Here is a 22,851-nt window from a genome sequence, read left to right as displayed (position 1 = left end):
CTGGGCCTGAGCTCATCGAAGATGGACTGATACAAAGTGGAAAAGTGTTCTGTGGTCTGACGAGTCCACATTTCAAATTGTTTTTGGAAACTGTGGACGTCGTGTCCTCCGGACCAAAGAGGAAAAGAACCATCCAGATTGTTATAGGCGCAAAGTTAAAAAGCCAGCATCTGTGATGGTATGGGGGTGTATTAGTGCCCAAGACATGGGTAACTTACACATCTGTGAAGGCACCATTAATGCTGAAAGGTACATACAGGTTTTGAGCAAAGTATTTTTCATGGACGCCCCTGCTTATTTCAGCAAGACAATGCCAAGCCACGTGTTAAAACAGCGTGGCTTCATAGTAAAAGAGTGCGGGTACTAAACTGGCCTGCCTGTAGTCCAGACCTGTCTCCCATTGAAAATGTGTGGTGCATTATGAAGCCTGAAATACCAAAACGGAGACCCCCGGACTGTTGAACAACTAAAGCTGTACATCAAGCAAGAATGGGGGAAAAAAATGTGTCTCCTCAGTTCCCAAATGTTTACTGAATGTTGTTAAAAGGAAAGGCCATGTAACACAGTGGTAAAAATGCCCCTATGACTACTTTTTTTGCAATGTGTTGCTGCCATTAAATTCGAAGTGAATGATTATTTGCAAAACATACTCATTTCGAACAAAGGATTTGCAAATCATTGTATTCTGTTTTTATTTACCATTTATACTACGTGACAACTTCACTGGTTTTGTAGATATTAGGAAATATTGTACTATTAATATTTTACAAGTTATGTAAAGACTACAGTTCATTTTAATCCAATGTGGTCCACAGTTTTTTTTTAGTCCAGATAATGTCAAAAGTTTATATGAAAAGGTACAACAAAAAGGTTTATAAGTCCAAGGGGAAATAAATGTGTTCAACATTTTCTACAGCATTGAAGTCAATTCAAAACTGCTATGTTGCTTCTGCATGAACTGAAAAAGTAAAAAACAAATGGGCAAAAAGTACACCAAAAAGGACCTGATCGACTAAGATCCAGCTAACAAGAACTAAAAACTGAACAGTGTGTCCAAACTTTAACATTGCACGTACCGTTAGTGGGCGTGTTGCGTGTCACGGAGTTTGCGTCCCCTCTGACGGCGTCCTGGTTGGTTTATATTTCTTCTGTTGGGACTGACTTGTGCATTGCAATTCTCTTGCAACACATTACATCGACATCTTTGTTGGCACTGAAAAACTAATCATTCAGAAACATCAGTTTACGTTTAATGAAGGTTTTACAAACCCCGTTTCCATATGAGTTGGGAAATTGTGTTAGATGTAAATATAAACGGAATACAATGATTTGCATTTTCAACCCATATTCAGTTGAATATGCTACAAAGACAACATATTTGATGTTCAAACTCATAAACATTTTTTTTTTGCAAATAATCATTAACTTTAGAATTTGATGTCAGCAACACGAGACAAAGAAGTTGGGAAAGGTGGCAATAAATACTGATAAAGTTGAGGAATGCTCATCAAACACTTATTTGGAACATCCCACAGGTGTGCAGGCTAATTGGGAACAGGTGGGTGCCATGATTGAGTATAAAAGTAGATTCCATGAAATGCTCAGTCATTCACAAACAAGGAAGGTGCGAGGGTCACCACTTTGTCAACAAATGTGTGAGCAAATTGCTGAACAGTTTAAGAAAAACCTTTCTCAACCAGCTATTGCAAGGAATTTAGGGATTTCACCATCTACGGTCCGTAATATCATCAAAGGGTTCAGAAAATCTGGAGAAATCACTGCACGTAAGCAGCTAAGCCCGTGACCTTCGATCCCTCAGGCTGTACTGCATCAACAAGCGACATCAGTGTGTAAAGGATATCACAACATGGGCTCAGGAACACTTCAGAAACTCACTGTCAGTAACTACAGTTGGTCGCTACATCTGTAAGTGCAAGTTAAAACTCTCCTATGCAAGGCAAAAACCGTTTATCAACAACACCCAGAAACGCCGTCGGCTTCGCTGGGCCTGAGCTCATCTAAGATGGACTGATTCAAAGTGGAAAAGTGTTCTGTGGTCTGACGAGTCCACATTTCAAATTGTTTTTGGAAACTGTGGACGTCGTGTCCTCCGGACCAAAAAGGAAAAGAACCATCCGGATTGTTTTAGGCGCAAAGTTGAAAAGCCAGCATGTGTGATGGTATGGGGGTGTATTAGTGCCCAAGACATGGGTAACTTACACATCTGTGAAGGCACCATTAATGCTGAAAGGTACATACAGGTTTTGGAGCAACATATGTTGCCATCCAAGCAACGTTACCATGGACGACCCTGCTTATTTCAGCAAGACAATGCCAAGCCACGTGTTACATCAACGTGGCTTCATAGTAAAAGAGTGCGGGTACTAGACTGGCCTGCCTGTAGTCCAGACCTGTCTCCCATTGAAAATGTGTGGCGCATTATGAAGCCTAAAATACCACAACGGAGACCCCCGGACTGTTGAACAACTTAACCTGTACATCAAGCAAGAATGGGAAAGAATTCCACCTGAGAAGCTAAAAAAATGTGTCTCCTCAGTTCCCAAACGTTTACTGAGTGTTGTTTAAAGGAAAGGCCATGTAACACAGTGGTGAACATGCCCTTTCCCAACTACTTTGGCACGTGTTGCAGCCATGAAATTCTAAGTTAATTATTATTTGCAAAAAAAGTGCATTCAATTGAATATGGGTTGAAAATGATTTGCAAATCATTGTATTCCGTTTATATTTACATCTAACACAATTTCCCAACTCATATGGAAACGGGGTTTGTTTATTCTGCATATCGGGCTCCTTATTTATCCTCTGCGTACGAGTTTAGTAGATTAGCTTTACGTGTGCTATTAAGTTTTGTTTTAATAAAGGCAAAACCTAGTAGAACCGGCACGATATCTTTAGGGAAAAGGCTCGGCTATGATATAAATTTAAATAGTACTGTCGTTTTAGAAACACGGACATTAATCTGTCACGGTGACAGCGTTCGAAGCTACGCTAAAATGAGCAATTATCGCTACAGGCTTTTGAATAGAAACTATGTACTTCTAAACCGAAAACTATCGCAAAGGACATGTTGACTGACAGCTGAATGGCAGTTTAGCATGAACAAAGTATAATTGTATCCAATTCAGTCCATCAACGTGATTGTGGCCCGAAACAGTCACACACTTGTAAAGGACATCATGTCATGGCTGTCTTGAGTTTCCAATCATTTCTACAAGTCTTATTTTTTTGTGATAGAGTGATTGGAGCACATACTTGTTGGTCACAAAAAACATTCATGAAGTTTGCTTCTTTTATGAATTTATTATGGGTCTACTGAAAATGTGAGAAAATGTGCTGGGTCAAAAGTATACATACAGCAATGTTAATATTTGCTTACATGTCCCTTGGCAAGTTTACCTGCAATAAGGCGCTTTTTGGTAGCCATCCACAAGCTTCTGCTTGAATTTTGGACAACAAAATTGGTGCAGTTCAGCTAAATTGGTTGCTTTTCTGACATGGACTTGTTTCTTAAGCATTGTCCACACGTTTGCTAGCTGCACTAAAGCGAACCAACAGGCCCTCCAGCGAGTGGTTAAAGCGGCGGGGAAAATTACAAGGACGATGCTCCCAGAGATGAGTGCCATGTACACAACTCGCTGCCTAAAGCGAGTACACAACATCCTGAAGGAAAAGATACCACCCAGCACATGGCCTCTTCAACCTGCTACCCTCTGGAAGGAGGTATAGATCGATTCGCGCCAGGACCACCAGAATGTCTCCCAGTCTGTATCCCCAGGCTGTGAGACTGCTAAATGAACAGCCTGCCCCTTTGCTGCCCCGGACCATCTTATTACCTCACTCTTCACCACCTCAATAATTGTGCTCTGGACATTGCATTGCTGTAACATCAACGTAACACTCATCAGACCCATCAGACTGTTCCCACCCCCACGCCCCTCTATTCGCCATCTTTTTGACAATGCTAAACTGTAGACTATGTGAGACGACCGGGGCGCATGGTGATGCGGGGTTTCGTTCTCCCAGGATGCAACGGACTTCGGACACAGCGTGAAGGTAAAAGAAATGATTTATTTACGGAATAAATCAGAAGGAACAAAGAAAAGGGTGCTCATAGCACATAAGGTAAAAACTAAGGATGGCTAGCGTGGGATCTACCGAGTAACAGAGCCTAGCGTGGAAGCGAGCAGGTACAGAGCAAGAACAAAAGTCGTCTACTGTTGCAAAAAGCAAACTAGGAAGCAAGACAGAATGACAGGGAAGGCAGGCTTAAGTAATAATGTCAGTGATGACCAACAGGTGCGCGTCGGGAACACACGCGGCAGGTGAAAACAATAAGCCGCCATGGCAACAAACTCAGGTGTACAAAACAGGCACTCAAGGAGTCCAAAACTAACAAAAAACACAAGTACCTTGAAAACGTAAACAAAAATATGATCCGGGCAGCGGATCATAACAGTACCCCCCCCTTAAGGGACAGATTCCAGATGTCCCCTGGAAAAACTAAAACCCCCCCAACTATAACAAAGTTCAAGAGTCAAGGGAGGGTGGAGGGAGGATTTGGCGGAGGGTCGCCAGGCCACGTGTCCCCGAATCCACCGGGGACGAGTCAGGTGGCGGCGGCGAATGGAACGCCGCTGCCGCAGGCGAGGCGGACGACCACGGAACGGCCACATTTGTGGCCGCCGAGAAAGTGGGCGTGAGTGGCGCCAGAAGTTCAGCAGCCGGAGAGTTCTACGACTACGTCTCGGGTGTCGCTGCTGTTTGCGCCACTGGCGTCCATACACTAACCTCCGAGAGCGCCGCTTGCGCAGCCAGACCACTCGAGGTCGCTGAGGCGACGATGAGGGCGAGGAAGGTGACGGCGCCCTGGAAAGGCCCACCGGAGACGAGGAGAGAGCAGACGTCGCCGTGGAAGCTAGCAGGTACAGAGCAAGAACAAAAGTCGTCTACTGTTGCAAAAAGCAAAGTAGGAAGCAAGGCAGAATGACAGGGAAGGCAGGCTTAAATAATAATGTCAGTGATGACCAACAGGTGCGCATTGGACAAAGCTCAAACAAAATCTCATTGACATGTATGACTTAAGTGTTATTATGACAATGACAATAAAGGAATTGATTGATTGTTTAAGTCAAGACTTTGGGAAGGCCATTCTAAAACCTTCATTCTGGCCTGATTTAGCCATTTATTTACCACTTTTGACATGTGTTTGGGGTCATTGTCCTGTTGGAACACCCAACTGTGCCCAAGACCCAACCTCCGGGATGGTGATTTTAGCTTGTCCTGAAGAATTTGGAGGTAATCCTCCTTTTTCATTGTCCCATTTACTCTCTGTAAAGCACCAGTTCCATTGGCAGCAAAACAGGCCCAGAGCATAATACTACCACCACCATGCTTGATGGTAGTTATGGTGTTCCTGGGATTAAAGGCCTCACCTTTTCTCCTCCAAACATATTGCTGGGTATTGTGGCTCAATTTTTTTTTCATCTGACATCACATGGACAAAGATAAGACCTACTGGAGGAAAAAAGACAACCAATTTAGCTGAACTGCACCAATTTTGTCAAGAGGAGCGGTCAAAAATTCAAGCAGAAGCTTGTGGATGGCTACCAAAAGTGCCTTATTGCAGTGAAACTTGCCAAGGGACATGTAAGCAAATATTAACATTGCTGTATGTATACTTTTGACCCAGCACATTTGCTCACATTTTCAGTAGACCATACTTGCCAACCTTGAGACCTCCGATTTCGGGAGATGGTGTGGGGGGCGTGGTATATATTGACAGCTAGAATTCACCATTCTACATCCTGAAAATATGCAAACAAAACTGTCTTTAGATAATTGATACTTCAAACTTGCATACATAAATCTTAAAGAATATAACATAACTTGGCTTCTGAGAGCTTCAAAATGTAATGAATAAAATGCTAAAGTTGTTGATAAACAAGCAATTATTTTAATAATTAAATATGGTCATTTTAAATGAATTATTATGATCATTTAAAATTAATTATTTCAAATATGTTTATTTTAATGTATAATTCTATGGCTGGATGTAATAAGGAGTCAGAAAAAATACAAATAAAAATACAATTAATTTTGATGTTTTTAGCAAAATATAGTAAAAATGCATTTATTTTTTTTATTTATTTTTTTAATTAATAGATATATTTATTTTTAGGTAAGATAAACATAATAATACAATTTATCTCTAGTCTGGATGATTTTAGTTCTTGTCACCCTGTTGTCCTCCCGTCGTGAAAAAAGGCTGTCCTCACTCAGGTCCGCATGGAGCTGGAGGGGGCGTGGCCTCCAGTTCCGGCTAAAAATCGGGACATTTTCGGGAGTATATTTGTCCCGGGAGATTTTCGGGAAAGGCGCTGAATTTCGGGAGTCTCCCGGAAAATTCGGGAGGGTTGGCAAGTATGCAGTAGACCCATAACAAATTCATAAAAGAACCAAACATCATGAATGTTTTTTGTGACAAACAAGTATGTATCCAATCACTCAGTTGTAGAAATGATTGAAAATTCAAGACAGCCATGACATTATGTTCTTCACAAGTGTATGTCAACATTTGACCACGACTGTATGACATTCCTCGTTGAGTGGCGGAATGTCACCCAGTGGTTCTCCTATTATTAAATAGTAGGGGGACTTATTATTGTTATTTTGAAAGGGTTTTTTTTATTATGAAAAGAGGTCTTTCGGAACAGTCGAGGAGCGTTCGCATTACCGCACGTTGTCCATATTGACCAACCACTCATGACACAAAAAGACAGACCTAACCCTAACCCTCTAAAAAGCTATGAACGCAGAGGAGGCCCTGCCATCCCACAGCCACTGTAGCTCCTGACCACGTGTTGAGTGAATATATTGGGAAATTGCCACTACATCACCAAAGAACACCAAACAAGAGTAAATAGCAACGGCAGAATAAGCTCTCTGGGATGGCAGTAAAGACTTGGAACATTTTACATGGCATTTTCAGTCCTCCATCCATCCATCCATCTTCTTCCGCTTATCCGAGGTCGGGTCGCGGGGGCAGCAGCCTAAGCAGGGAATCCCAGACTTCCCTCTCCCCAGCCACTTCGTCCAGCTCCTCCCGGGGGATCCCGAGGCGTTCTCAGGCCAGCCGGGAGACATAGTCTTCCCAACATGTCCTGGGTCTTCCCCGTGGCCTCCTACCGGTCGGACGTGCCCGAAACACCTCCCTAGGGAGGCATTCGGGTGGCATCCTGACCAGATGCCTGAACCACCTCATCTGGCTCCTCTCGATGTGGAGGAGCAGCGGCTTTACTTTGAGCTCCCCCCGGATGACAGAGCTTCTCACCCTATCTCTAAGGGAGAGTCCCGCCACCCGGCGGAGGAAACTCCTTTCGGCCGTTTGTACCCGTGATCTTGTCCTTTCGGTCATGACCCAAAGCTCATGACCATAGGTGAGGATGGGAACGTAGATCGACCGGTAAATCGAGAGCTTTGCCTTCCGGCTCAGCTCCTTCTTCACCACAACGGATCGATACAGTGTCCGCATTACTGAAGACGCCGCACCGATCCACCTGACGATCTCACGATCCACTCTTCCCTCACTCGTGAACAGGACTCCGAGGTACTTGAACTCCTCCACTTGGGGCAAGATCTCCTCCCCAACCCGGAGATGGCACTCCACCCTTTTCCGGGCGAGAACCATGAACTCGGACTTGGAGGTGCTGATTCCCATCCCAGTTGCTTCACACTCGGCTGCGAACCGATCCAGTGAGAGCTGAAGATCTTGGCCAGATGAAGCCATCAGGACCACATCATCTGCAAAAAGCAGAGACCTAATCCTGCAGCCACCAAACCAGATATCCTCAACGCCCTGACTGCGCCTAGAAATTCTGTCCATAAAGGTTATGAACAGAATCGGTGACAAAGGGCAGCCCTGGCGGAGTCCAACCCTCACTGGAAACGGGTCCGACTTACTGCCGGCAATGCGGACCAAGCTCTGACACTGATCATACAGGGAGCGAACCGCCACAATAAGACAGTCCGTTACCCCATACTCTCTGAGCACTCCCCACAGGACTTCCCGGGGTACACAGTCGAATGCCTTCTCCAAGTCCACAAAGCACATGTAGACTGGTTGGGCAAACTCCCATGCACCCTCAAGGACCCTGCCGAGAGTATAGAGCTGGTCCACAGTTTCACGACTAGGACGAAAACCACACTGTTCCTCCTGAATCCTGAATTTTCAGTCCTACGAACGCATATTCCTTCCAAATGAGACTTCATTTAAGGTGCCTAAACAGACTTTTCAACAGTGTAACATGACTTGTCAAGAGGCATTATCAGATCAGATGTTGAAATGTTTACTACAAGAAAACTGTCCCAATATTGCTTAATTGCATGAATGTGTTCAGTGTTAAGATCCAACATTTGTCATCACTCTTCTCCTTTCAAACGCCAAAAGCTGAAATTACTGTCGATACATTTCGGACTGCCATTGCTCTCATGAACGCACGATCCCTGTTAGCATTGCTGTGGTGCAGTTGTGATGTGCATGATATGTAGACAGGATCTGTCTTTAATCTTAGGTAATGTGTCCCTGGTGAGTCGACTAATCTTGGATGCCGGTCTGACAGCTGAGCTGGTTGACTTATGGAAAGTGCAGAAAGTGTGAGTGCCAAACCTTCTCAGACCTAAAGATACAATCATGTTATCCTGTTTTCATTTTGCGTAGAAATCTGTATCGCATGTGCACGCTAGGGTTGTCCCAATACCAATATTTTGGTACTTTTATTCAATACTTTTCAATAATTTTCTAAATAAAGTGGACAACCAAAAAATTGCATTATTGGCTTTATTTTAACAAAAAATCTTAGGGTACATTAAACATATGTTTATTATTGCAATTTAGTCCTTAAATAAAATAATGAACATACTAGACAACTTGTCTTTTAGTAGTAAGTAAACAAACAAAGACTCCTAATTAGTCTGCTGACGTATGCAGTAACATATTGTGTTTTACTCACCATTTGATTGGCAGCAGTTAACGGGTTATGTTTAAAAGCTCATACCAGCATACATCCCTGCTTGGCACTCAGCATCAAGGGTTGGAATTGGGGGTTAAATCACCAAAAATGATTCCCGAGCGTGGCGCCGCTGCTGCCTACTGCTCCCCTCACCTCCCAGGGGGTGATCAAGGCGATGGGTCAAATGCAGAGGACAAATTTCACCACACCTAGTGTGTGTGACAATCATTGGTACTTTACCTTAACTTTAACTTTACACATACAAACTGTAGCACACAAAAAAGCATCTATAATAAAAAAAAAAAAAAAACTTTACTTATAAATGAAGTCCATGCGCCGCTCCTTCTAAATAAAAGCATCGATAACTTGTTTTTAGAAGTCTTCCTTATCTTTCTCCAGTTTTAAAAGTCTCTCTGTCTCGATGGAGATCTTCCTTTAATTATTACCTCCTGCTTCGATTGAAAGTCCAGTTTAGAAAACCGTTTTATTTTAGATATGTAATCCTCCATGTTAAAAGTCCAGGCGAGAGGAAAAAAATAAACGATCGCTGCTCTCTGTTGCTGCTTGTTGTCACTTATTCTGCAGCCGAGTAGTCGCAAGAATGATCGCTGGGATCACTACCGCCCTCTACCACCATGAGGCGGGATTACTGCGAGCCTCACCCAGTGCGTCTTCGCAGCCGTTTTATGATTGCTCAGCACAAGAAATACGTTACGCACATACACTTGTTGACAAAATACACTGTACATTATATACCTCAGCTAACTAAACTATGGAAATGTATAATATAATTCATATAGCAATACGGTCTCACTGCACAGCAGGCCAGCAGTTAGCCGAGTCATTGCGCAATCCATGGTGAGGCTCAACTGGCTGGTGCCTCTTCTCAGTATTTGAACGGCAGATGTGAAAATTCAGCGATTTTGAATAAAAATAATCTAAAACTGGTGAAGTTAAATGGAAAATAACTTCATAGTATAATCACTGGATACATATAACAATTTAATTATTTTTTTTTTCTTTTTTTTTCTTTCCATGATGGTAGGTGAGGCAGGGGCCTCACCTGCCTCCCCTGACTGCACGCCACTGATTCTAATATTTTGTCAACATTATAAAGGACAAGCTGTAAAAAGTGATTATTAATCTACTTGTTCATTTACTGTTAATGTCCATGTTAAGTGTTAAGTATCGATTCGATACCAAGTAGTTACAGGATCATACATTGGTCGTATTCGAAGTCCTCATGTGTCCAGGGACTTATTTCCTGAGTTTATAAACATAGTATGAATTAAAAAAAAATATTGATGTAATCATAGTAGTATCGACTAGATACGCTCGTGTACTTGGTATCATTACAGTGGATGTCAGGTGTAGATCCGCCCATGGCATTTGTTTACATTATGTTGCCGGTGAGCTATGTGCGAAGCATGTTTAGCTATTCCTTGTCCTGCAGGGATGATACTTGTATGAAACTTACTTTATTTGTCGCCATGGAGACAAGGATTAGTGATTTAGAAGAAGCTAAAACACTGCCGATTGGGGATGGACATTAGCTACTAGCTAGCTAGCCATGTCTTAAAGCACCTCTTCCTGAGGGCGTTTTAGTGTTATAACTTTATTGTTAGTTTTTTCAAGCCAAAATGCATCCGTTCTCCATTTTCTGTCTACACACTGTGTCTGCTTGTAAGTACTCTGTGATTATGCGCTGCCAAACATGCTCCACTGTTCGTAAAACCAACAATGTCACGATGTGACACACAAATCGTTGTCATGCCTGTACAAAAAAATAATAATATGGTGAACCGCATACTTGCCAACCCTCCCGAATTTTCCGGGAGACTCCCGAAATTCAGCGCCTCGCCCGAAAACCTCCCGGGACAAATATTCTCCCGAAAATCTCCCGATTTTCAGCCGGAGCTGGAGGCCACGCCCCCTCCAGCTCCATGCGGACCTGAGTGAGGACAGCCTTTTTTCACGACGGGAGGACAACAGGGTGACAAGAACTAAATCATCCAGACTAGGGATGAATTGTATTATTATGTTTATCTTACCTAAAAATAAATATATTTATTAATTTAAAAAAAAAATAAAATAAATAAAAATAAATAAATTTTTACTATATTTTGCTAAAAACATCCAAATTAATTGTATTTATTTTATTTTTTTTCCTGACTCCTTATTACATCCAGCCATAGAATTATACCGGTACATTAAAATAAACATATTTGAAATAATACATTTTAAATTATCATAATAATGACCACATTTACTTATTAAAATAATTGCTTGTTTATCAACAACTTTAGCATTTTATTCATTATCGGCATCGGTTGGGAACATCTCTGCGCTGCTGACTCGTCTCCGCTCGGGATGGTGTCCTGCTGGCCCCACTATGGACTGGACTCTTACTATTATGTTGGATCCACTATGGACTGGACTCTCACAATATTATGTCAGACCCACTCGACATCCATTGCATTCGGTCTCCCCTAGAGGGGGGGGGGGGTTACCCACATATGCGGTCCTCTCCAAGGTTTCTCATAGTCATTCACATCGACGTCCCACTGGGGTGAGTTTTTCCTTGCCCTTATGTGGGCTCTGTACCGAGGATGTCGTTGTGGCTTGTGCAGCCCTTTGAGACACTTGTGATTTAGGGCTATAAAAATAAATTGATTGATTGATGCTTATCTTACCTAAAAATAAATATATTTATTAATTTAAAAAAAAAACAACTAAAAAACTAAATACATTTTTACTATATTTTGCTAAAAACATCAAAATTAGTTGTATTTTTTATTTTTTATTTTTTCTGACTCCTTATTACATCCAGCCATAGAATTATACCGGTACATTAAAATAAACATATTTGAAATAATACATTTTAAATTATCGTAATAATTCATTTAAAATGACCATATTTAATTATTTAAAAAAATGCTTGTTTATCAACAACTTTAGCATTTTATTCATTCCATTTTGAAGCTCTCAGAAGCCAAGTAATGTTATATTCATGTTATATTTATGCAAGTTTGAAGTATCAATTATCTAAACACAGTTTTGTTTGCATATTTTCAGGATGTAGATATATATATATATGTATGCAATACTTGACTTGGTGAATTTTGGCTGTCAATATACTCCTCCCCTCTTAACCACGCCCCGCCCCCGACCACGCCCCCACCACCCCATCTCCCGAAATCGGAGGTCTCAAGGTTGGCAAGTATGGTGAACCGGTACTTTTCAAACAGCGTATAGTACCGTGTTTGATTTATTAGTACCGCGATACTATACTAGTACCGGTATACCGTACAACCCTAGTGCTTATTGCTCATTAAATGTCCATTTCAGATGATATGTAAAAATGTTCCATATTCCAAGCTATGTTTCCTCACGTTGACGGTTAAGTAGGAATGCGTACGAAATGCTAAATACTATATCAGGTTCAAATTGGACCAGTTTCCACCAGCTTGAGGTTCTTATGCCTGCGTAAGGTCTCAGCACGTGTACAAACACATCCAAGAAATACAAAAATGAGGGGAAAATCCTGCGGCGACATTTACACGCATGCCAAACATTGCCACATTGCAGGCGGTCACATTATTAAAGCCGCTAGAAATGTTTGTAATATTTGGATTGCGTTATGAAATAAACATCCCTGCAAGTGTCCTGTGATTGACTGGGGACCGGTCCGGAGTGCACCACACAGAGGTGGGTAGTAACGCGCCACATTTACTCCGTTACATCTGCTTGAGTAACTTTTGGGATAAATTGTGCTTCTAAGAGTAGTTTTAATGCAACATACTTTTACTTTTACTTGAGTATCTTTATAGAGAAGAAACGCTACTTTTACTCCGCTCCATTTATCTACATTCAGCTCGCTACTCGCTACTGATTTTTATCCATCTGTTAAAGGCCTACTGCATACTTGCCAACCTTGAGACCTCCGATTCCGGGAGGTGGGGGTTGGGGGGCGTGGTTGGGGGCGTGGTTAATATATATATATGTATATATATATATATATATATACATATATATAAAGAAATACTTGAATTTCAGTGTTCATTTATTTACACATATACACACACATAACACTCATCTACTCATTGTTGAGTTAAGGGTTGAATTGGCCATCCTTGTTCTATTCTCTGTCACTATTTCAGAACACACACATTATACAAACATACATTATAAAATCAATAAGAAAACGGGAGCTCTAATTTGGGAGTCTGAATTAGGATCAGAAGTTCCTATATAAACATTGCGCACTCACGTCGCCTTTTTGTATTGATTACTGCAGCTGTGCACTGGATTCATTCACAAATACAAACTACAACTCACAAACACTTTAGAGTTAGGCTCCACCATCAGAATGTGTACTTAAACTTATAAAGATCACATGGATATTATTCAGTGAGTTGATTCACCAAAACTAACCTGTTATACAGGAGGGAAAAGCACACAGGACGTTTCAATTGTTCACAGACCGGTCGCTCTCATCAGAATGACAAGACACTTCCGGTCTGCAGGTGATAGCATTCATTTGGGAAGAAACGCCCTACTGCCCCCTACTGACCAATGTGAATACTGATAAATGTGGAATGACAGCTCCAAAAACGAATTCAAACCACAAAATAAAATAAATAAATCAACACAAAAATGTGACACATTATGGGTGGGTCACATGCATGTACAGTAGATGGCAGTATTGTCCTGTTTAAAAGTGTCACAACATTGCTGTTTACGGCAATGTTGTGAACAGGCTGTCAACACGTCACTCTGGTCTGCATGGAGCTGGAGGGGGCGTGGCCTCCAGCTCCACCTGAATTTCGGGAGATTTTCGGGAGAAAATTTGTCCCGGGAGGTTTTCGGGAGAGGCGCTGAATTTCGGGAGTCTCCCGGAAAATCCGGGAGGGTTGGCAAGTATGGCCTACTGAAACCCACTACTACCGACCACGCAGTCTGATAGTTTATATATCAATGATGAAATCTTAACATTGCAACACATGCCAATACGGCCGGGTTAACTTATAAAGTGCAATTTTAAATTTCCTGTGAAACTTCTGGTTGAAAACGTCTAGGTATGATGACGTATGCGCGTGACGTCGATGGTTGGAACGGAAGTATTGGTGACGCCATTGTATCCAATACGAAAAGCTCAGTTTTCATCGCAAAATTCCACAGTATTCTGGACATCTGTGTTGGTGAATCTTTTGCAATTTGTTTAAAGGGAAACATTATCACAATTTCAGAATGGTTAAAACCATTAAAAATCAGTTCCCAGTGGCTTATAAGTTTTTTTCAAAATTTTACCTATCACGCAATATTCCTAAAAAAGCTTCAAAGTGCCTGATTTTAACCATCGTTATAAACACCCGTCCATTTTCCTGTGACGTCACATAGTGAAGCCAACACAAACAAACATGGCGGAAAGAACAGCAAGCTATAGCGACATTAGCTCGGATTCAGACTCGGATTTCAGCGGCTTAAGCGATTCAACAGATTACGCATGTATTGAAACGGATGGTTGTAGTGTGGAGGCAGGTAGCGAAAATGAAATTGAAGAAGAAACTGAAGCTATTGAGCCATATCGGTTTGAACCGTATGCAAGCGAAACCGACGAAAACGACACGACAGCCAGCGACACGGGAGAAAGCGAGGACAATTCGGTGATCGCCTTCTAACCAACGATTGGTATGTGTTTGTTTGGCATTAAATAAATAATGATAAATGGGTTGTACTTGTATAGCGCTTTTCTACCTTCAAGGTACTCAAAGCGCTTTGACACTACTTCCACATTTACCCATTCACACACTGATGGAGGGAGCTGCCATGCAAGGCGCTAACCAGCACCCATCAGGAGCAAGGGTGAAGTGTCTTGCTCAGGACACAACGGACATGACGAGGTTGGTACTAGGTGGGGATTGAACCAGGGACCCTCGGGACGCGCACGGCCATTCTTCCACTGCGCCACGCCGTTAAAGGAAACTAACAACTATGAACTAGGTTTACAGCATATGAAATACATTTGGCAACAACATGCACTTTGAGAGTGCAGACAGCCCAATTTTCATCAATTAATATATTCTGTAGACATACCCTCATCCGCGCTCTTTTCCTGAAAGCTGATCTGTCCAGTTTTGGAGTTGATGTCAGCAGGCCAGGGAAGGTAGGGTCGATAGGGGGTTTAGCTCGCTCATCTGCGGGAACAAACTGCCGCCATTGCTTGCCGTGCTACCGAGGTCCTTTGTCCCTGAATTGCTCACACACTCCGGCAGATTCAATGGGGGTCTGGCGGCAGATTTCTTTGACTTTATCGTTGGAAATGCATCTGCTTTGAGTGTTGCAGGATATCCACACATTCTTGCCATCTCTGTCGTAGCATAGCTTTCGTCGGTAAAGTGTGCGGAACAAACGTCCAATTTCTTGCCACTTTCGCATCTTTGGGCCACTGGTGCAACTTGAATCCGTCCCTGTTCGTGTTGTTACACCCTCCGACAACACACCGACGAGGCATGATGTCTCCAAGGTACGGAAAACAGTCGAAAAAACGGAAAATAACAGAGCAGATTTGACTCGGATTTTGAGAAAATGGCAGATTGCTTCCCGATGTGACGTCATCGCTCTGAGAGCTAATATTAGAAAGGCGTTTAATTCGCCAAAATTCACCCATTTAGAGTTCGGAAATCGGTTAAAAAAATATATGGTCTTTTTTCTACAACATCAAGGTATATATTGACGCTTACATAGGTCTGGTGATAATGTTCCCCTATAATCCATCTCAGTGGCCTAGTGGTTAGAGTGTCCGTCCTGAGATCGGTAGGTTGGGAGTTCAAATCCCGGCCGAGTCATACCAAAGACTTTAAAAATGGGACCCATTACCTCCCTGCTTGGCACTCAGCATCAAGGGTTGGAATTGGGGGTTAAATCACCAAAATGATTCCCGGGCGCAGCCACCGCTGCTGCCCACTGCTCCCCTCACCTCCCAGGGGGTGATCAAGGGTGATGGGTCAAATGCAGAGAATAATTTCGCCACACCTAGTGTGTGTGTGACAATCATTGGTACTTTAACTTTTTAACTTTAACTTTAATGAACAATGGAGACTGCAAAGAAGAAAGCTGTAGATGCGAACGGTGTATTAGCGTCTGGCTACAGCAACACAACCAGGAGGACTTTGACTTGGATAGCAGACGCGCTATCCGACGCTAGCCGCCGACTGCATCGATGATCGGGTGAAGTCCTTCGTCGCTCCGTCGATCGCTGGAACGCAGGTGAGCTTCGGTGTTGATGAGCAGATGAGGGTTGGCGTAGGTGGAGAGCTAATGTTTTTATCATAGCTCTGTCGAGGTCCGTAGCTAAGTTAGATTCAATGGCGTCGTTAGCAACAGCATTGTTAAGCTTCGCCAGGCTGGAAAGCATTAACCGTGTAGTTACAGGTCCATGGTTTAATAGTATTGTTGATCTTCTGTCTATCCTTCCAGTCAGGTGTTTATTTCTTTTGTTTCTATCTGCAGTTAAGCCCGATGCTATCACGTTAGCTCCGTAGCTAAAGTGCTTCACCGATGTATTGTCGTGGAGATAAAAGTCACTGTGAATGTCCATTTCGCGTTCTCGACTCTCATTTTCAAGAGGATATAGTATCCGAGGTGGTTTAAAATACAAATCCGTGATCCACAATAGAAAAAGGAGAGAGTGTGGAATCCGATGAGCCCTTGTACCTAAGTTACGGTCAGAGCGAAAAAAGATGCGTCCTGCACTGCACTCTAATACTTCACTCTCACATTCCTCATCCACGAATCTTTCATCCTGGCTCAAATTAATGGGGTTATCGTCGCTTTCTCGGTCCGAATCGCTCTCGCTGCTGGTGTAAACAATGGGGAAATGTGAGGAGACTTTCAACTTGTGACGTCACGCTACTTCCGGTACAGGCAAGGCTTTTTTTTTAATCAGCGACCAAAAATTGCGAACTTTATCGTCGTTGTTCTATACTAAATCCTTTCAGCAAAAATATGCCAATATCGCGAAATGATCAAGTATGACACATAGAATGGATCTGCTATCCACGTTTAAATAAAAACAATTCATTTCAGTAGGCCTTTAATGCACGCTGTGTTTGTTTTGGTTTGTCAGACAGACCATCATGCCTGCGTTTCACCAATCAAATGCAGTCACTGGTGACGTTTGACTCCGTTTCACCAATAAAACAGAGCCAGGCGGTTACGTGATTAACTGCACATAAAGTTTCAGCGGCAACAAGCTTAAAGCTTACATGAACTCAACGTCAAATTTTGAGGAAGCACATCGCGGTAAGTAACGTTAGTAGATATTTTGGCTGTCACCGTAGGCTGATGTTAGCTTCCCTGCTATGAATCACTGACAAATGTACATCGTGTGGGGACATTTATTAACGCACTGCAGCCTCATAGACACACACTGTCGCACACACACTCACGCGTGCATAGAAACACCAATCAGAAGTGCACAGTGTGTTCCCAGGTGCAGCCCACACCTATCAATTTATGGTTTGCGTAAAGGCTAACTTGTTATTTTCCTTTGTAATCTCTGCCTACTGAGCCTATGGTGCTGTTAAGTTATTGTGGCTCAATTTGCCTTATTTTTTTAATTTTAATGTCTTATTATTTAATATATATTATTGTTTTAGTTGCTTAAGAGATATTCCTGGCTCTGAATTTGCTCATTGCTATTTTTATGTTTTTGTGCATTATTTGTTGCCGTCGTCATTAAACAAACTCATCAGTTACTCAGTACTTGAATAGTTTTTTCACAACATACTTTTACTGAAGTAAATATTTGGGTGACTACTCCTTACTTTTACTTGAGTAATAAATCTCTAAAGTAACAGTACTCTTACTTGAGTACAATTTCTGGCTACTCTACCCACGTCTGGCACCACAACACCAAAGTCAGATGGGAATCATGGGACCGGCTCCAGCACACCTGTGGAGCTGACCAGGATAAGCAGTTAGCAAGTTCCTAGGGCCCCCCACTGTAATATTGTCAAGGGACTTTGGTAGTGAAAAGTTGAGAGGGTCTCTTCTTCCCCAGCTGCGACTCGCAGATTTACTATTTGTCAGCGTGGTCCACCACGATACTTGACTGTGTTTTTTTCCATCCTCTCAGAAACGGGACCCTGGCCAGGTTTGTGGCCACAGATGGAGGGATCACAAGAGTCTTCCCAAGAAGGTATCATCTCTACTTTCTTCTTCCTCGACTTCTAGCACTGTGAAAGCAGCACGCGAGCTTCGGCCAATTATCTCGGCATGCAAATATGTGCTGTGAAATTGAAACAGACTGTGATATTTTTAGGTTGGCTGCTTTTCTCGCATCCCCCAATGGGTTTTTCTCCTAAACGCGCAGGATTAGGTCCATGGAGTACATGGCTCAGTCCACAGATCCAGCAGCCACAGGCCTCCTATTTACTTCAATTTCCTTTCTGTTAGTTTAGTCTTTGATATCTAACTTGAATGAATGATCGGCCCTGACCACACAACATAACAAGCACTTCCTGATTTTTCCAGATTGTTTATCCGTACTCGGTGGACAACATTTATAAATACAAAAGATGCATCATTTTGTTTTCATTTGTGACAGATTATTAATATATTTACATCAATTAATCCCACCGGCATATTTTTTTTAATGGGCCACTAGGGATGATGTTTGATAAGAAATTATCGAGTTCGAGCCCATTATCGAATCCTCTTATCGAACCGATTCCTTATCGATTCTCTTATCGAATCCAGATAGGTTGTTGTATATGGAAAAAAACACAATATTTGGTTTAACAAAAGCTCACTTTTATTTTATAAGAAAAAAAAATAAAAAAAATAAATAAATAAATATCGACTGTTATCCCCCTAAAAAAAAAAAAAAAAATATTGACTGTTGTTACCCAAAGAATATTAAGTGGGATTTTTCAGAAAAACAAATATATACAGTAACACAAAAAAAACCTGTCCCTGTGATCACTATAGGTGTATAAATAATAATATAGTGCTAAATAAAATCAGTCCCTTGGGCACAAAACTGAAAATAATACAGCTCTCCAAAAAGTGCACTTCTGCTGCTATTGGAACATACTAACTACACACACTATGACACTAAGAACACCACAGTCATCAATCAACAATTCTTCCCCCCTTACATGAGAGCGAAGCCTGGCACTAATTGCATATTGCCTGTTCTGCCCTCACTATACGTGTTGAGGTTATACAGCTTGGCAGACAGCTAACAAACAATCCAAAGCAGATTAATCCATTTAGGCTCTTTATTGTTCTTGATCTTGCTTTGTCTTTTCCTATCTTTACTTTTGTCTTGCACTGGACTGTTATTTTTATTTTTTTAAACTGAAATAAACACAATGACAAATGTATAAGTTATGTGATTCAATTAACATACTGAAATGTAATACACAATATGTAAATATTAGCTTCACACAAATATACAGTACTATCATCAAACAAATAATTCTGAGTGTTGAAACTATTTTGATGGTGGAAATACACGACTGGCAGCCATTTTAAGTCCTCAAAACATCCATTGAAACAGTGCACACAAATCATTTTTCAATAAACATCTTAATATCAAACTTAAACACTTTCCACCTTAATATTGAGTTACATAAACAAGTTAAACAGTTTACTTACAGACTTATCTTTTCCAAGGCTTGTAAGAGCTAACACAACTTGTCTACTTCTCAATTGTCTCAACCCAGAAGTGCCCAAACTAATGACGCGTAGTATTATCATATCGCCACAAGGTGTCAGTAAGAGTCTACAATCAAATGGGCATAACATTGCAGGTCCCACAGGGCATTTCCTGTACGTGGGAAGGGATTCGAATACAAAAACAACTCTTTTTCTTTACTATAGTGGCCTCGATAACGGGAACCGGTTCTCAAAAAGGGATTCGAGTACATGGAATCAGTTCTTTTCTTATCGAACAACCGGGAGAACCGATTTCCAACATCATCCCTATGGGCCACTACTGTTGTTGAGAGGGGATATCTTTATAACAAGTTAACATCTCTTCAACCATTTTTGGAATAACTATTTCATGATATTTTATGCTAAAATACACTTTATTGCCAAAAGTATTTGGCCACCCATCCAAATGATGGCCACAGGTGTGTACAATCAAGCACTTAGGCATGGAGACTGTTTCTACAAACATTTGCGAAAGAATGGGCCGCTCTCAGTGATTTCTAGCGTGGAACTGTCATAGGATTTCACCTGTGCAACAAATCCAGTCGTGAAATTTCCTCGCTCCTAAATATTCCAAAGTCAACTTTATCATAAGAAAATGGAAGAGTTTGGGAACAACAGCAACTCAGCCACCAAGTGGTAGGCCACGTAAACTGACAGAGGGGTCAGTGGATGCTGAAGCGCATAGTGCAAAGACTTTCTGCAGTCAGTTGCTACAGAGCTCCAAACTTCATGTGAACTTCCAATTAGCCCACGTACAGTACGCAGAGAGCTTCATGGCCGAACAGCTTTATCTAAGCCATACATCACCAAGTCCAATGCAAAGTGTGGGATGCAGTAGTGTAAAAAACGTCACCACTGGACTCTAGAGCAGTGGAGACGCCTTCTTTGGACTGATGAATCACACTTTTCCATCTGGCAATCTGATGGACCAGTCTGGGTTTGGAGGTTGCCAGGAGAACGCTACATTTCGGACCGCATTGTGCCGAGTGTGAAATTTGGTGGAGGAGGAATTATGGTGTGGGGTTGTGTTTCAGGAGTTGGGTTTGGCCCCTTAGTTCCATGAATCACGCTTTTTCATCTGGCAATCTGATGGACCAATCTGGGTTTGGAGGTTGCCAGGAGAATGTTACATTTTGGACCGCATTGTGCCGAGTGTGACATTTGGTGGAAGAGGAATTATGGTGTGGGGTTGGTTTTTCAGGAGTTGGGCTTGGCCCCTTAGTTTTATGAATCACACTTTTCCATCTGGAAATCTGATGGACCAGTCTGGGTTTGGAGGTTGCCAGGAGAACGCTACATTTCGGACCGCATTGTGCCGAGTGTGAAATTTGGTGGAGGAGGAATTATGGTGTGGGGTTGTGTTTCAGGAGTTGGGTTTGGCCCCTTAGTTCCACGAATCACGCTTTTTCATCTGGCAATCTGATGGACGAGTCTGGGTTTGGAGGTTGCCAGGAGAACGCTACATTTCGGACTGCATTGTGCCGAGTGTGAAATTTGGTGGAGGAGGAATTATGGTGTGGGGTTGTGTTTCAGGAGTTAGGTTTGGCCCCTTAGTTCCATGAATCACACTTTTCCATTTGGAAATCTGATGGACCAGTCTGGGTTTGGAGGTTGCCAGGAGAACGCTACATTTCGGACTGCATTGTGCCGTGTGTGAAATTTGGTGGAGGAGGAATTATGGTGTGGGGTTGTGTTTCAGGAGTTGGGTTTGGCCCCTTAGTTCCATGCATCACACTGTTTCATCTGGCAATCTGATGGAACAGTCTGGGTTTGGAGGTTGCCAGGAGAAGGCTACATTTCGGACCGCATTGTGCCGTGTGTGAAATTTGGTGGAGGAGGAATTATGGTGTGGGGTTGTGTTTCAGGAGTTGGGTTTGGCCCCTTAGTTCCATGAATCATGCTTTTTCATCTGGCAATCTGATGGACCAGTCTGGGTTTGGAGGTTGCCAGGAGAACGCTACATTTCGGACTGCATTGTGCCGAGTGTGAAATTTGGTGGAGGAGGAATTATGGTGTGGGGTTGGTTTTTCCAGGAGTTGGGCTTGGCCCCTTGTTCCATGAATCAGACTTTTTCATCTGGCAATCTAACGGACGAGTCTGGGTTTGCAGGTTGCCAGGAGAACGCTACATTTCGGACCGCATTGTGCCGAGTGTGAAATTTGGTGGAGGAGGAATTATGGTGTGGGGTTGGTTTTTCAGGAGTTGGGCTTGGCCCCTTAGTTCCATGAATCACACTTTTTCATCTGGCAATCTGATGGACCAGTCTGGGTTTGGAGGTTGCCAGGAGAATGCTACATTTCGGACCGCATTGTGCCGAGTGTGAAATTTGGTGGAGGAGGAATTATGGTGTGGGGTTGTGTTTCAGGAGTTGGGCTTGGCCCCTTAGTTCCCTGAATCACACTTTTTCATCTGGCAATCTGATGGACGAGTCTGGGTTTGGAGGTTGCCAGGAGAACGCCACATTTCGGACTGCATTGTGCCAAATGTGAAATTTGGTGGAGGAGGAATTAGGGTGTGGGGTTGTTTTTCAGGAGTTGGGCTTGGCCCCTTAGTTCCATGAATCACGCTTTTTCATCTGGCAATCTGATGGACGAGTCTGGGTTTGGAGGTTGCCAGGAGAACGCTACAATTCGGACCGCATTGTGCCGAGTGTGACATTTGGTGGAGGAGGAATTATGGTGTGGGGTTGGTTTTTCAGGAGTTGGGCTTGGCCCCTTAGTTTTATGAATCACACTTTTCCATCTGGAAATCTGATGGACCAGTCTGGGTTTGGAGGTTGCCAGGAGAATGCTACATTTCGGACCGCATTGTGCCGAGTGCGAAATTTGGTGGAGGAGGAATTATGGTGTGGGGTTGTGTTTCAGGAGTTGGGTTTGGCCCCTTAGTTCCATGAATCACGCTTTTTCATCTGGCAATCTGATGGACGAGTCTGGGTTTGGAGGTTGCCAGGAGAATGCTACATTTCGGACTGCATTGTGCCGAGTGTGAAATTAGGTGGAGGAGGAGTTATGGTGTGGGGTTGTGTTTCAGGAGTTAGGTTTGGCCCCTTAGTTCCATGAATCACACTTTTTCATCTGGCAATCTGATGGACGAGTCT

At 42.6% G+C, this 22,851-nt stretch overlaps 1 protein-coding gene across 1 annotated transcript in view; it reads left to right on the top strand.

Moving 5' to 3' along the window:
- LOC133612285 (voltage-dependent calcium channel subunit alpha-2/delta-1) overlaps window positions 1–22,851 on the top strand; it is a 412,014-nt gene that overhangs the window by 307,856 nt on the left and 81,307 nt on the right. Inside the window, exons 27-28 of the mRNA XM_061969551.2 lie at window positions 8,592–8,673; window positions 18,169–18,231. Of these exons, the coding sequence (XP_061825535.2) occupies window positions 8,592–8,673; window positions 18,169–18,231 (145 nt within the window). The remainder of the gene's footprint in view (window positions 1–8,591; window positions 8,674–18,168; window positions 18,232–22,851) is intronic.

This window comes from Nerophis lumbriciformis, linkage group LG10 (assembly GCF_033978685.3).
Source record: "Nerophis lumbriciformis linkage group LG10, RoL_Nlum_v2.1, whole genome shotgun sequence".
Classification (NCBI taxonomy): domain Eukaryota; kingdom Metazoa; phylum Chordata; class Actinopteri; order Syngnathiformes; family Syngnathidae; genus Nerophis; species Nerophis lumbriciformis.
The sequence above is the reverse complement of the archived record's forward strand: the minus strand, read 5'-3'. Positions and strand labels throughout refer to the sequence as shown.